We start from the raw sequence: 17,249 nt of genomic DNA, 5'->3' as shown, positions 1-17,249 counted from the left end.
TGCTTAACGTTGTATCATTAAATACTTACCTCTTTACTGCGAGGAGAATGATTTTGTGTTCAGTAATTTATGTTAGAAATGGAATCTAAATTTCTTAGTAGGGGACTTCAAATATGCATCCTTTATAACAAATTTACGGTACTACTAACGTTGATCATAGATAACTCACTCTACCAATTCAGTGCACAATATGGAAAACCTTTTCAGAAATTAGTATCTTTATGTTTTCACTGAGCTTCTCATCAAATAATATAGCAGGAGAATATTCTTTATATATCACCAGAATCTTTTCAGGTGAAAATATTTGTTATGGTCACCACCACATTATTACAATCATTAATATGTGCAACAGAAAACACGTTAAAGTACAGTCATCCCCTTTTTAATAGACTAAAAGGAGGCAATAGCGGTCCAACGTAAGTTCTAACACTAAACTACAGTGGCTAATATCCGCAATTACATTACGAAAGAAAAAAAGAGTAATATGGTATTGTAGATGTAAATGTGATATTAGGAGCACCCATTTCTTTTTATTTTAAAAATTTAGTTTTAAGTTTTTTGTTCAGATTTTTATGAAAACTTTAAGTACAATATCTCTTAAAACTATTGTTGAAAGATAAACTATTTTGAATAACTTTAAAGATATGAAAAAATCAAAACAGTCATTTTATATAAAAGAAAGTTTTAAACTAGTAATATGAGCCTCTATGAAAAGTAAACAAAATAACTGGTTTAGAAAAGCGTATGAAAAATTAACTCATAAAACAGCATTTTACTCATTACAAAACCTGAAAAGAAAAATACATAGTATTATGAGGTAAAAAATGATCAAAAAACATTTCTTCAACACGAGGCCATCGAAGAAGTCATAATAAATCTAGTTGAAAGAATAATTAAAACTGGACTGAAAGGCTCTCTAAGAAACTATTTAAAAGTTTTATAATTCCTGTGTAATGTCTATTTGCAAAAGGTACAAGTATAAATATCCCTCTGCTTTCCAGCGCAGTCATTGTGTGCCCACATTTCATGGATAACTCATTGCATTTACAGTTCTTCTCGGTTACCTGCCGAACATTGTCTCGCAGAACAGATAACTTCTTCATTACCGTAATTTTCATACCTATTTGTATTGTTAAGGCATAGTCCTAAGAACCGATATCTGATTTACATAATCCCTTATCTAAATCTTCAAGAATCATTCTTTCTACTGGGCTGCTTTCTTCCAGTTTGAGTTGTCTTAGTAGGCTGATTATCATTTTTAATCTTTATCTTTCAGTCTCCTCTCCCTTCACCTGAGCCTGACTTCTTTCTTTTCTCTTTAGAAGCCAAAGTTTTGGGTGCTCACAGACCAAGAACTTCTGAAGGTTTGTATTACAATCCTAGTCATAGTTGAACTGAAACACTCATAATTAATCTTTGTAACTTGCAAAGTTACACACTAGCTACACAGAAACAATCTTTTGAACATAGTATCTACACAAAAACAATCTTCTGCACATACTGTACTTATACATTGCAAGAATCTACTAGCGTGAATTACAGCAAGAATTATAGCATCAATTACTATAATTGAAAGCAAAATGCTAACTGCTTCAAAGAGAAAACGAGAAAACAAAGCGTTCACTCGCGAACTATAAACCACAACTGAACAAGAACGCTCTGTTGACAAAAAGGCATTACTAAACTAACAATTCAAGTCGTCCCCTCAAGTTTGAAAGCGTTCTATTTTTAAATCAAGCACACTACTAACTCTAACAGTGTAAAATGACTGGTATACATTGTACACTATAATTCAGTAAATTAAAGATTTTCATAACACAAAGAGTGAAAAGTGACTGGCTGGACCGGGACGCGAACCCGGGACCTCCCGCATACCGTGCAATGCGTTAACATTTTCAATTTAAAATCTAGACTTTCAAATTGTATCATCTGTTTCAGATTTTGTTCTTTGCTTCCGAAATCCGTTAAATAGAGATCCGTAAAACTGAGAGATGTGTGTACCTATTTTTTTCTATCTATTTTAAGATAAAAATTTGATTTGATTTCAGTTTAGCATCCCTTTCAGCAGAGAGGCTATATGAGAAGTAGACCTACTGATTAACGTGAAATCCGAACCACATGAGCTTCCATCGGAATTGAACCCGTATCTCCCACGCCAAAGGCGCGTACGCTAACCGCTTAGTCACGAGGGAGCTCAAGCTAAAAGTTATTAATGGAGTAGTTACAATGGAGTAACATGAGAACTAATTACAGAGTAACATTTCAATGCGATTTTCTTTTAACTGGCATCCTTTTTTGATCAAAGTGAAATTGATAAGTACTTTCCTACATACACGTTTGTTCAAATTGAAATTTTGAATTGATGTAAATTAAAAGAAGAGGAAAACATTTTATTGGTAGATCATTATAAATAATTACTTGCTTTAGTTGTTGTATAGTTGGCTTGTGTTTCACAGAGTCTCCTGTGATGGGGCAATTTTTTAAACTCTGTCACCTGGAGCTGAGCAAACACATCTTCTCCTTGATTTACCTTCAGATACGGAACATTCCAGTACAATGTGGAGCCTGCCAGGAAATAAGAAATTTATGTTATTATGAAGTATTTTAGCTATTTTCAAAATCTATTTTACACGACTTTCTTCATGTTTTGAAAAGAAGAATTAAAAGCTCATGATCTTACTAGAAAGGTCTCAGTCATAAAAGAAGCAGCAGGATTTTCCTGTTTTCTTTACTCTTCGACCAGTCTAGGAATCTGCTAGACTAGACTGAACACATTAAGAAAACAAAATTATATAAAACAGCAGAAATTTCTTTAACGCAGCATGTCAGCCAAATACCTTGCTCTTTCGGCTATATTTAACGTTCTATTTTTCTTTCATGATTTCACAACATTTTTTTTTTTTATAATTGCTATTTCTCAAAACTATTAGTTTTGTGATATTAGTGTAAAACTTTTCAAAATTATATATTCTACAATTGTATGTACCATAAAAGCACGATAAATTAGAGGTATCAGGATTAATATTTAGAAATGATTTCTATAGAAATTATTTCTGTTATTCAATTTTTGCTTCACGATATTTTCCAACTTATAAGAAACATATTACAAGGTTAACAGTTTTGATAAATAGGCCCCTGGAAGAGGAAGATCAAGAAGTGAGAGATGTCACACCACAGTGATAGCAGCAGAAATCTTCATTTAAGGTTGGTTCAAAGGGACAAATTTCGCCGATAGATGTCACTACAGTCTTCGTATCTCTTTCATGTATTTTTTACCTTTCACGAAAATTCACGATTTTTCTTACAAATTTCAAACTACAGACTTCAAATTTTAAGAAAAGAAACTTGATAACCTATCGAAGGCAACAATCCGTGCCGATTTTTTATTTAGAATTTTCTTCATTGTTGAAATGGTTTAATTGTTGAAATTGGATAACCAATCTTTAACAATATACTGTTTCAACAGTGAAGAAAATTTTAAATAAAAAATCGGCACGGATTGTTGCTTTCGATAGGTTATTAAGTTCCTTCTCTAAAAATTTGAGGTCTGGAGTTTGAAATTTGTTAGAGAAATCGTGAATTTTCGTGAAAGGTTAAAAAAAAAAAAAAAAAAAAACATGAGAGAGATACGAAGATTGTAGTGGCATCTATCGGCAAAACTTGTCCCTTTAAACCAACCTTAAATACTGAAGTCACGAAAGTCAGAGAATGGATTACGGAACCATTGAAGGATAGCCCAGACAACGTTCAGGATACACCCTATCGCCTATTCAAGCCGAGACTTTGCTACCAGCGGCGTATCACATCATTTCATCTATCCAATTATCTCATACATTTATGACAGATAAATTATAAAATTGTGTCTACTATTGTAGATGAAACAAGGATCCTTGTTTTTAGAGAGAATCCCAACAAAATTCATAAATACAGTGCCAATATGAACTAAAATCAAACCCGGTTTCCTGCTTACCAGAAGTGACTGATCTACCACTGATGCACCAACCTTGCCTGTCCATAGAGTAAACGTAATAATTATTCGATTACTCACCAGAGAGCTCTTCAATCAAATCATGGATGTATACAATCCAAGTGTTTGCTTTCTTGAAACCTGTTTTCGAGTCTCTGTTCCGGTACTTCCCTTCGATGAAAGTCAGCACATAACCTGTTTCACGAAACGTAGAAGTTGGAGATCGAGGTTTCACACTGACACACCGGCCTTGAATCATATGGTAAAAACTCTTCTTACGAACAGCTGAAAAGGTAAAGAAATTAAGTAAACTTATTAGGGAGGGTTTTATTAACGAAATGCAAAATTTAAGTTCAAATTTTCTTTCAAATCTATGCAAAATAAGTTAGTAAAATAACATATAATTACCTTATTCATTATTAATACGAGAATAGTATATTTAACGGAGCGAAAACCTTTTGTTTAACATGGTGTTTACATGTTATTATTATTATTATTATTATTATTATTATTATTATTATTATTATTATTATTATTATTATTATTATTATTATTATTATTATTATTATTATTACTAAGCGCGGAAAGATGAGGAGGATTAACGCCAGGAAGGACACCCGGTCGCAAAAGCAACGTCAAAGCCATCATGATAAATCCTCCAATCGTGTCGATTGGTTTTTTGGAGGTGCTCCTGTTTCCTCCCACTTTCTCATTCCACAAAGTCTTCCATCTCATTCATTTGCCTTAATCATTGTCTCCCTTAGCCTAACGGGCATAATCGTGCGACGTAAACTGAAATATTTCATTTTATTTTCAATGCATCCTCCAAATAGAGCGTCGAAAAATACTACAGCGTACCCGTAGGCGATGTGCAGAGGCTTTACTCAACTTCTGTAAGGAACGGACAAGAGATATCGAGTGAAGGACGGGCTCGATTAAAGAAACTAGTCCACGTGAGGATAAGAGTGGGAACAATTTAACGTCGGGACGATGAAGAGAGATTGCAAGTTGATGAAAAGAAGAAAGTTGGGGATCCTGTGAGTACAGGAAAACAAGATGGAAAGGTAATAAAGCAAGAGAGCTAGGAAGCGGTTACAAGAAGCTGTACAGTGGAGCAAATCGTCAAGGAAGAAGCGGCGTTAGGATTGTTCTAGGATTTGAAAGATAGTGTGGTGTGTATAGAAGGAGTAATAGAATGATGAGAATCAAGATATGCACGGATGAAATGATAAATATAGTCCCAGAAGTTGGCTGCGAAGAGGATGAAAATATATAATTCTGAGAGAATTTGAACTACGAACTTCGTAAAATCTTAATTGACGAGTCATTTTGGGTGGTGCCTTGAGTAGGCATATTGGAAAGAAGCAAGGAAGGGATTGAGAAAATACAACCTGGAATATAGGAAAAAGGAACTAGGAAAGAGAAAGAGTTATGGACTTTGCGACGGCATTCGATTTAGCAATTTGCAATATGTATTTTCAGAAGAACGAGTACCTTTTGACATACAAGAGTAGTGGAAAAGAAAGTAAGATGGGTTACATTTTGTCCCGAAGGAAATGAAGAGCGTTAATTTAATAAACGGGGAAAATGTGGCCTCGCAGCATAGAATGAGCGTAGACTGAGGTTTGCGAGTAGGCACAATTAAAAGGCCACAAGATGGAGAGCCGAAAATTAGCTGGTAGAGGTAGAAAAAGGAATAATTAAGAGAATCGTTCAAAGAAATTGTTATGGATCGGGTAAACATGCAAGAAGAGGATGTACAAAAATAGTGGAACGTAAATAATAGGATCATACTAATAACTACAGAAAAAAACTTTAGGCAAGAAGAGGACTTCAGGAAAGAGTCCCCTTGCACGAAAAGAGACGTGTAGTAGAACGAGGAAGTGCAGGAAGCTACTAACGCGAAGCGGAAGCGAAGAAAAGTTAGATTCTTCTGGAACAAAGGAGAATAAATGTAGCTTCAAGGCGGCTAATAAGGCAGCGAAGAGGGCAGTAATTAAAGCAAAAGCGCAAATTTGGGATGAAATGTACGAGGAACTTAAACCACCAGGTGAATGAAAAAGCTATACAGGTTTTCAGAAACTAGATATAAGGTAACAAACGATATTACTCATATTAGGCAAATAAAAGATGAACAAGAATTGGTGCTCACCGACGAAGACAGAACCAAAGAGAGATGGGCCGATTATTATTCTCGAAAGGCTTTTAAATGAAGAAAATGTTAGGAAAGTTTTCAGCAATGGTACTTCAAATCTTGGAGCAATACCAAGAAAAAAAGGGAGGAAGAGAAAGCATTGAAGCAAACGAAATCAGGAAAAGTCATAGGTTCAAATGGCATATTAGTAGAAGTATGGAAGAGTTTAGGGCCAGAAGCTATAGATTTTATATGGAATCTGAACTATGGAAAAACATCAGGAAAAAAGAATTGCATATGATTTATATTGATTTGGGAAGGTTTACGACATAGTACTACATTAGGAAGTATGGAGATGAAGGTATCTGAAGAAGAAAAGGGTACCACAGAAGTACGTAAGGATGTTTCAAGATATGTATACAGGAAACAACCAAATAAGAAGTAGTCTGTGATTACTCCAAGTGTATGTGTGTGTGTTTGCTGGTAGTACATTTACATTAGGTATATTTATTCTTGGAACACTCAGAAAAGCTAAGTAGGAATAATGGCACAAAACAACAACTAAAGCCATTAAAAACAATGCTAGACTAAAACATTCTCTTATTCCTCTACTTTCCTATGTTTAGCAGAGCATTACACGAAAACTGATTGCCCTACTTGTGTGTTGATAAGCCTCAGATTTCGGGATGTTTCTATTGTCATTCGATTTTGGGTATTCAGTTACTAACCAAATACGGTGTTCCAAAGTGTGTATATTATCAGGCACACTGTTACGAATTAGGCCTGAAAGCAATTCGAATACCCATGGCATAGAGACTGGGGAAAAGAACCGCCAAAATATTGGCCGTGGTGAAACGTAAAGCACTTGCATATATATTCTTATAAAAACGTATATTTTAACATTTAAAAGGCTTATTTACCTGTCCTGGCGTTCCCATTTAATGATACACGCGAAACCACATTTTCGAAAGGAAAAGTAGCCTCCGTATAAAATTCTGTCAATGAAGAGTTGTTCCATGGAAATTTCCTCCAGCCTGTTAATTTGCTTCTTGTTGTGTACGACATATTATACTTCTATAAGAGAAACATTTATATATATATATATAGTAATACTTAGGGTTTATTTTACGTAGGTAATAATATCGCATAATAAAAGTAATATTACAAATGAATCAGAGGTGAAAATAAAGTATAAAAACAATTAACTTGTCTATTTCTCTAAGTTTAACATTTTCCAACCTTGAAAGCTGCAATGTTTCAAAAGTTACACATATGTTGTCTATTACTTCAACAGACTTACTACATAAATCTTTGTTTTCTTCAGACTCTTCTTTCATTTCTATGTTCTAATAATAAAATTCTCTTTTACCTGTTAGATATTTAAACTGAATATCCAACTGTATAAGTGAATAACCGTATTTCCATTTCTTGAAAACTGCGCCCCAAAACGTTCTTTACCATAAGCGTTTCAGAAGTAGTGAAACCAAAGTTAATGGGTAAAATGTAGGTGAATAGGTTTCCCAATTAGAAGCTATTTATTTACCTTCTCCCAAAACAATTTTAAAAATGGAAACTATTATTGTTTTTTTAAAATATTTATTGACGGTAAATGTATGTATTTATTGGAGTTTGAACTATATTTTACTCATGTATAATTACCAATATATTCTACCTCACCAAATTCTACTACAGACCACATGCACAGTGGTCCGGATAGCAGAAAAGACGAACAAAAATATTTTGATATAATTATCTAAAGAAATTACAGCATATAAAACAATAGCTTGTAATCTGCTAATTAAATAAGAAGCCACAGTAAGTTTGAAGTCTCTAGCACGGAATATGAATTCACGAAGCTTAACAACGAGCTAGAGAAAGTGACGAACCCACTAGGACTGCAAGTAAATACCAAAACACACACACACACAAAAAAAACACACACACACACAAAAAACACATGCACTTATCAGATAAAAGAAACATAAGGAAAGAAAAAATTGTAATAGGAAACAAAACATTTGAGAGTGTCAGCATATTTAAATATTTAGAAATGATAGATAATGAGAATAACATGCCAACTACAATCAAAGAAAGAATCCTAGCAGGAAAAAAACATACTGAAAAAAACAAAAGTATTGGCAGACAAATCAAACTGAAGATATACAAAATGACAATTAGACCGATAGTCACTTACAGCTCAGAAATATTGTAAGTAACGACCCTAAAGGGAAAAACGAATGACGATCGACAAATAACACGAAAGCTTTTCGGCCCAATCGGAGAAAATAACGAATTAAGTAGAACCAACAAAGAAGTAGAAGACATCTTAAGGGGAGATGATATTGTAAGATTTATATGGGTGGAAAGAATACGTTGGACGGAGTATATACAGAGAATAGAAGAAGAACGGATAGCAAAGGAGATACTATACGAAAAATTATTTTCCACGAGAAGAAGAGGTAGACCAAGACAAAGATGGCAAAAAGATGTAAAGGACGATCAAGAATAATGAAAGTGAAGAATTGAAAACAGAAAGAAAACAAGAGGCGCCTGATGAATGAAACCAAAGATCACTCAGGGGTGTACAGCTGTATGGTAAGGTAAGATAAGATAATATCTTCTTTTCTTAATATAATGTATTTCGGTTTACTTACTTCAGGTTGATTAGCCATAGACATTGTATATTCAAACTTTGGGTTCTGGATTAGCTTTCCGAAATAGAATTGCAATATTTAGAAAACGATTCACAGGCATTAATTGTGGTTATGTTTCAAGTTTCCACTTCTTCTAAAGAAGAAATACACACTCTTATGTGGAAAACTTTCTTCTGTCATCGATAAAATTTGTGCATAAATCCAACATAATAATGCATAAGGTTAAAAAGGATTTTAAAGCTCTTGCTAATAGTTACCATCTTGTAGTATTAAGACAACTTCACATACGTAATATTCCTTTTGGTATTCCGATTAAGTAGGTACTACGCTAATCAATGAAGAACAACTACTTCTTCATTCGGTACGTATTGATGGATTTTGTTTCAACTTCTGAGAATGTACACGAGGCGTTCATAAGCAAGACCGAAAAACCTTGGGAAATTAATCCTCACACGAAAGTTATAGGCCAACATGGGTGCACAAATGTATTATTTCGTTGACTGCATTCCGAAAATTAGTTGGAATGATAATGTAAAGGGTCATAACACGAAAACGAAATGTCAGATTAAAGTCAGGTAAAAGAGCATAGTAATTATTTTGAGCCTAGATTCCATTAATATACTAGTGGGTGTAGAAGGCGAGAGGCGATTAGGCTAGCCTCGAAATATAGATGGAGATTCATGAGGCTTCTAGGAACGAAAATCATAGATCAGGAGATGAAACTTGACACAATTCTTATTTCATATCCACTGGTACATAAAATCTAATCTAGACACAAAATCTACTGGTAATCTAGACACAAAATACTATTGCATTATTTTAAACGATCTTCATACAGGGGTGTCATTTAAGGAGCAGGAAGGGACAATTACCCCCCCCCCCTAAGAGTTTGAGGAATACATATACTTTAATCGATTGTCTACTAATATACTAGTACTAAACGTGAAAGTCTTATGTCGGTAGTGCTCTTGAATCCCTCAAGCGAAGTCTGAAATGACACCCCTGTCTTCATACCACATTTTGCTCACTAGTTATGATCCTTTTTAATATCATTCTGATCAATTCTCTGCGAACTATAACTTCAAAATGCTGCATTTGTGCACCCATGTTACTCTATATTATTTTTCCATGTTTTCATGTGAAAATTTATTTCCCAAAGTATTTTGTATTATTTCGAACACCCTGTGTACATTCTCAGAAGTTGAAACATGAATTCCGTCAATATGAACCGAGTGACGTTGCTGTTCTTTCCGAACACCCTATATATCTTTACCTAACATATACATTACAACTTCTACATATTTTACGCAAAAACATATAAAAACATTATATGTAAATACTACGTACAGAAATGACATCTAATTGATAAGGGTTCTCTCGACAGATTGTAAGTGCTGGATACCATAACGTGTCACTGGAGCTAATACTTATATGAGTGGAGACTGGAGGGTTCCTGTACTTCTCCAGGCAACTCAAAAACTGAAGAAAGAGATTTTAAAACTCACGTTAGACATCTGTTAGAATAAATATTTTCTAAATACAACACATCACTGAATTATTCTCTGAATTAGTAAGCGTTATTGGTGCTGTAGGTTATTCAAACCACCTCCTCAAACTAGGAGACAAAAATACATACAAACATCTTGATACTCAAGAGATTTCTTTACTAGGAAAGGAACAATGATATGCGGACATTGTTGAATCGTAGAAATAAAGCTATCGTTCTGTAAGACTCAAAATAGGGAATGAAAACTATGAATAAGGCCGGCTGCATATTGACCAAAGGACACGACAAGTGAATCGAAATTCACTGCTGTAAGGAATGCAAGAAAGCCTCACACCCTATATGCACTCGAGCACGTGCTAGACAAAGGCCTCTCCAGCGATGTGACTAACAGTGAGATTACAAGAAAGTCTCACACTCTATATGCACTCGAGCACGTGCTAGACAAAAGCCTCTCCAGCGTTGTGATTAACAGTGAGATTACAAGGAAGTCTCACACCCTATATGCACTCGAGCACGTGCTAGACAAAGGCCTCTCCAGCGTTGTGACTAACAGTGAGATTACAAGAAAGTCACACCCTATATGCACTCGAGCACGTGCTAGACAAAGGCCTCTCCAGCGTTGTGACTAACAGTGAGATTACAAGAAAGTCACACCCTATATGCACTCGAGCACGTGCTAGACAAAGGCCTCTCCAGCGTTGTGATTAACAGTGAGATTACAAGAAAGTCACACCCTATATGCACTCGAGCACGTGCTAGACAAAAGCCTCTCCAGCGTTGTGACTAACAGTGAGATTACAAGAAAGCCTCACACCCTATATGCACTTGAGTACGTGCTAGACAAAGGCCTCTCCAGCATTGTGACTAACAGTGGGATACACAGTTAGGCCCTCAACCTTCCCTCTCTGCATCCTGTTCTGTCTCCCTTTGATAGCCTTCCTCTGGTCAACATGGGGCCATCGAAGACGAAAAATGAGAGGTACGGTAAGCAGACCACTAAATGAAAAGAAAGGACCAATGAATGAAATTGTGAGAGACCGTTGGATACTAGAACGAAGTTTGTAGCATCAAGCTTGTCGAATTCATCATCGATATGGTTGTGGTGAGTACTAACAGTCTAAGTTACGATGCGTTGAAAACTGACGAAGTTTGACTTAGTCACTTCCTCTATTATCATTATTATTTCCTCACATTCAATAATGTGTCATCTAAGTTTCACAGAACCCAACAGCACCAGTTTGGAATATCAAATAAAGAAATATTGTATTCAGTGTTTCATTTCCAATTAAGATTAGATCTGCATATCTTACGTATTTTAAGCTAAAATTTACTATTGAATCTTTAAAGAATTTATAGCATATACTTGATCTTTTGCTCTTATAGTTTCGAGAACAAATATCTGAAGTTTGCGCTACGTATTGACCACATAGCATGGTACAGCGTTGGGTTGGGATCACAAAAGTGTAATAGTTATCCCATGTATCCTTATTCTTAACTTTTGGTGCGTGACGTACCGAATTCGATTCCCAGTGAAGGTCAATAATCTCATTGTTGATCGAGTAGCGTCATAACTCAATTAAGTAGAAACTTAAATTAGGATGTATAGAATTCTGGTGTAGAAAACCGTACTAATGAATGGGAGTTGATGTACTCACCACACCTTACCAGGTAAAAGCTTAAAGAGTGCCAACAATACCTGGTTTTACGAGATCATTCCAATAATTCATTTTTGTTTTGTTTTGTTTCTTAATATCCTCCTCGATAGACACTGCTTTTTCGAAGAAAGAAAAAAAAAAGAACTACCGCTATGTAATGGCGTGTCGCATCTTATAAGAGCTATTATAGCCGTAGTTTACTAGCAGATGGAACATCCAAGGGCATTGGTCTAAATCGAGTAGCCAGGACAAGGGCGCCCATTGTAGTTTCCAAGGGAGGGCAAGTATAAGAGACATTTTAAATATAGTTTCAAATTTTGCTGCAACTAATGTAAAAATGATATTGGTTTTCGATATTCCCAAGTACAACTTCCTCTTAGGGGGGTGAGCGCCCCACCTTGCCCCTCTCCCTGATGGGCGCCCTTGAGCTAGGAGGAAAATGTTCTGTTTGAATGCCGAATATAATAGTGTGGATGACTATAATGATTGACAGGAGCGACCAGTGGACTGTAAAAGCAGCGGCTGGAATGTAAAAAAGTATGTGCGCTTCCAGCTCCCGACTGTTTCTTCAATATTTAAGAAATACGAACACGAAAATATCTTCTCTGCTTTCATATTTATTGATTTTAGTTTAAATTATTAATAATTACTATAATATTTAATTATTATTTACTTTCAAACATAATGAATTAGTACTCCTCAACTTAAGCTTAAAAGTTAGTTCCATAGGAAACCACAATACTATCTCAATCTTAATTATATAATAAACAATAAATATTATTCTATTTATTAAACACTAGTTAAATGAAATATGTATTGTAAGACATAATGTATATTTTAGTAATTACGTCGATATGTTCCATTTCATTTATGGAATTGACATTCTCCAGGCACACTTGCATAAAATATAGCCCAGTAAATTTAGACAAAAAATAGGGTGGACGTGAAACAAATTCACAATTAGCTGAAATTTACAGGATTAGAACAAATCCTGAAAATTTCCCTAATTTTGAATGTCCGCTTCCATCCAAAATGGCGGATCAAAGATGGCTGGTAAGCTCTACTTGTGCTAAGTGATGTTTTCCTCCATATCTCAGTCAAGAAACGTCATTTTTCGATTGTGTAAAAACTTGTGTATTTTAAAAGGATGACTGTTGTGATTTAAAACTACATTTACCCAATAAAAGTATTGTAAACGAGCTGTAGGCCTAGTATAAATTGATATTTAACGTGAAAATGCGATTTTTTTCTGGTTACACATTCAATGTTAATCTGTTTAGTCTTATAACTTTGAAACAATTGGCAAATCATAACACGTAATTGGAAAATTCTTTGTATTTTTGTTTTCGGATGAATGCTTAAAAAAGTAAGCTCCGCTGAAAAATGGCTGACATGTTTGATTCTTACTGAAACGGTCATTGTGATCTCAAAGTTAATTTTTTTTGTGTACAGTTAGGTAAGTGATAGATAACTATGAATGTTTCTACGTTACTTTTCCATATGTCAATTCTGTTTGAAGTGGCTTCCTAAACAGCAAAAATTAAATAAATTCTAAAAATGTTGCCAACTCCTCTCCCACCCACATTGTAATTACGTCCAGTGGCGAAGTGTAATCCCACAAGTAGGGTAGGCCCGATAAACTAACAACACAAATAATATTTAATGTAGCCCTATCATAAAGTGTTTAAATTATAGACATTTTCGTCACTGAGTTAAATAAATTAACAAAACTATTTATTTTAAAGAACTTTCTTAGCTGTATTTCTAACACTGTTTAAAGTTAAATTTATGTACATATATACATAGTAGTTTTGTCTTGCTGATTAATTTAACAAGAAAGAATTGATATTTATATAAGAAAAAGTAGACAGAAAGTAGTCTATTATTATTATTATTATTATTATTATTATTATTATTATTATTATTATTATTATTATTATTATTATTATTATTATTATTATTCAACAAATATTTATATGACAAAAACACGCAATATGTATTAATGGAATATTCCCATTTGGCTTCACTACAAATATTTTGAAATGCAGTTCATATTTTCTTCTATCTGGAATTTGCACGGGGGATGAGGGGAATTTCCTCCTCACTTGCTGTTTTCATTTCCTGCATATTTGAAAATGGAGGGAGAGAGAAAGAAAGTACATCTTACAGTTAGCTGTCAAATTTCCTGGCTAAGCGTTTGCTACTTTCATCTCCCACTTACAATACTGCGTTTAATTAATGCATCACGTGATAATGATTTCAATAGAAATGTTAATGCTTAAAAGGAACTTCAATAGAAACAACGCAAGATATTTAATATTGTATCCTATGCAGTTGCAGTGACCTTTAGGGGGGGGGGTTCCGGCTTAAGCACTCACAGAAATTTTATCGCAACTTTTTATTGTTTTATGTATATATTGCAGAATTTTCACATTTCCAGGAATAAAGTTAGCAAAGTTGCTCTCGAAACAAGCAAAGTCCTCCGAAACAAAATCGTAAATACCCCACTGATTCTATGAAATGGAAAACTCAATTCAAATTACACAGCAATATTATTATTTTATCCTGTACAGTACTGTTTGGTAAATTTATATATATGTTTAATGTATCAGACATATTCTACAAGCTATTATGGTCCAGGCCCCATGTAGGAAAAAATAGCTACTCTGAATGCCTAAATTAAACAAATATTCGAGTATATATACCTAAATTAAGCAAATTATCACTAATAGAAGCACATAATTGTACACAGAAACTTCTTACTCTGTGTTAAGAAAATCATTTTATAACATACTGGCCTTGAAAGATGCCTTCAACGCTAATACTAAACTCTCAGAGGCGAGCTTTCGTACCTTCCCAACAATGCGTGCAATAACCAGCGATAATAGCTTCGCTCCCTGAGCAGCATAGCCAATAAGCCTGTCTAGCAAGCTGGTGAGGCTCAGACGGAAGGGACTCCAAGTGTTTCCAACCTACTATTTTATTACCGAAAAAACAGAAATGTTGACGTATTGACTTTATTTTATAAGAAATCAAGGATAAAGAAAATATATGGTAGAAAACATGGTAGGCCCGGCCTCAGAGCCTCATAGTACGCTTCGCCACTGATTACGTCACTGTTTACATCGTGCTATCTATTCTAGTAAAACAGGTTCCTTTTGTAATTGTACAAGAAGCGCTTCGCAATAAGTGGAATTTTAGGTGATGCCCAAGTCTTCTGTGGTGTTTGCAATGTGTTAATATCATCTATGCGTGTTTCGTATATATTCCAGTGAAAACTGCATCAAGTTTGAACAAACTGTGATTGAACTACAAGGAAAAATGTATTTTCTTTAATTTCCCGTAAGAATAACATTGGTTGTAACCAGTGCAGAATTATTCATTTATACTGAAGTTATTAGTTTATACTATTCATGAATTTACGGTGACAAATCCAAAACTGTTGAAGATCTTCAAGGGTGCATCAACATCAAACAATCAATCAAGAATCAACATTGTTGAAAGGGCTGCAGAAAATGGAAACTTCTCGAGAACTGCCAGGTTGTGGTTACAGTAAATGGAACAGGTCACATTTATCCCTATCTACATTCAAACAGATCGAGTTGGGGACTAGAAACTACATTTGTATTGTATTAAATCAATGATGCCTTACTTTCACGCAGCAGGTCACATTTTTTATGCCAAATGTGCCCATTTACATGTACAGCAAATGGAAGAGTTAAATGGGAAAACGGACAACGCTTAATTCAGAAAATTTGCTGGAAATTATTTTACTATTCAAAGAAAAGACAAAGTATGGAGTGGATTACCGCCAAATATGATAATAGAACAATATCTTATGAAATCCATGAAGGTAACCGGGAGAGTAACACAAGGTCGAGGAATGGCTGATTCTATTTTATCAAGATGGGTTTCCTCATGTCCTACGAATATGAAAGTATTTGAAGACTTCTGAAAGTATTACAAGATTTTTGTGAAAAACGTTTTGCATCTTTAAAACAACATGTTAGATTTCGGCCACCCTGACAGTCATGAGATGATTCTGATCTGACAAAGATATCCAATTGGCTACTGGTTCACGATCCTTTCTACGACACTTGTCCTAAGCACTTGTTGATAAATATAGCTACCGGGTTGGTTGCTGATGATAAAACAAATTGTGACAGTGCAAAAGAAGTTGGTGGAGAACTACTATCCTCAATCGCAGGAAGTTCCTTTGGGAAAGGTAAACTTCACAGGAAAAACAGAGTTATACCAATATCTGCCACGAGCAATACATTATGACTGGAATGAAAGTGTAGAATTCAATAGTTTATCAGGATTGCTGCTATGCTCAAGTCAAATGAAAATTTACGAGATAATCTCAAATATAAACTAGCTGCTCAACCACTCTCGCTTTATGATGTTTTCTTCCAGGTAGAATGCAAAATCAGCTTTAGCAACTATCATTGGATCAGTTCAACCGTGTGTTATGGCAGCATCCATTGTAGATGGAGGATTTCTTCTACACGCATTGGCTTGGAGTGAATCTGACACCTACAGAGATATATACCTGAAATATGTAAGATTTATCCAGACACGATTCTCTCCACTTGAGGCAGTGGTTTCTGATTAATATACTTGCGCTTTATCAACTAAAAGTGTGAAGAGACAAAGAAGGATGATGTCAAAAATGTCTGCGACTATTGCCTTTAACGAAAACATGGTGGCAACGACTAAACAAGGTTTTTTTTTTTTTCGAAATTCAGAGAACAAATAAAGACTAATTGAAATGATGGGCTACTTTCAATCTGAAGGAATAACTGTTATGCAAGCCGATGGAGACGCAGATACTCTAATCTGCTCAACTACAATAAATGCAAATCAGACCAGTGCCAGATCAGTTGCAGTAGTAGGTACTGATACAGATCTGTTTACAATTCTAATTACACTAGGTATCCCAGGAACATCACTGTACTTTTTTATGACCCCTATCAACTAACTACGATGAAAAATGCTACGACATAACCAAAATACAAGAAGCTCTGGTGCCGATGAAGAATGTTCTTCTCTTGCTTCACGCAGCCACTGGATGTGATACTACGTCCGCAATATGCAGAAAGGTAAAATATACAGCTTTCAAGTTCATAAAGCAAAATGACGAACTGCGTTCTTTGATTTCACAGTTCAACATTCCTCAACTTGATCTCCAAAAGGTAACTGAAATTGGAGAAACATTTCTGAAACGTCTTTTTGGAGGAAAATAAATTAATTCTCTCGGTGATCTGCGATACATCCGGTACAATAAGGAAGTAATCAAAACTCGTTCTTCCAAATTTAACTTGACAACTCT

At 34.8% G+C, this 17,249-nt stretch overlaps 1 protein-coding gene across 1 annotated transcript in view; it reads right to left on the bottom strand.

The window, feature by feature from the left end:
* The window catches only part of LOC145680493 (uncharacterized), a 36,323-nt gene that overhangs the window by 4,118 nt on the left and 14,956 nt on the right, over positions 1–17,249 (bottom strand). The window contains exons 2-5 of the mRNA XM_081751077.1: positions 10,103–10,234; positions 7,022–7,175; positions 4,049–4,252; positions 2,419–2,565 (exon numbers count right to left, since the gene is read on the bottom strand). Of these exons, the coding sequence (XP_081607203.1) occupies positions 2,419–2,565; positions 4,049–4,252; positions 7,022–7,166 (496 nt within the window). The 5' untranslated portion in view covers positions 7,167–7,175; positions 10,103–10,234. The remainder of the gene's footprint in view (positions 1–2,418; positions 2,566–4,048; positions 4,253–7,021; positions 7,176–10,102; positions 10,235–17,249) is intronic.

Source organism: Thermobia domestica, chromosome 3, assembly GCF_964235325.1.
Source record: "Thermobia domestica chromosome 3, izTheDome1.hap1.1, whole genome shotgun sequence".
NCBI classification, from domain to species: domain Eukaryota; kingdom Metazoa; phylum Arthropoda; class Insecta; order Zygentoma; family Lepismatidae; genus Thermobia; species Thermobia domestica.
The sequence above is the reverse complement of the archived record's forward strand: the minus strand, read 5'-3'. Positions and strand labels throughout refer to the sequence as shown.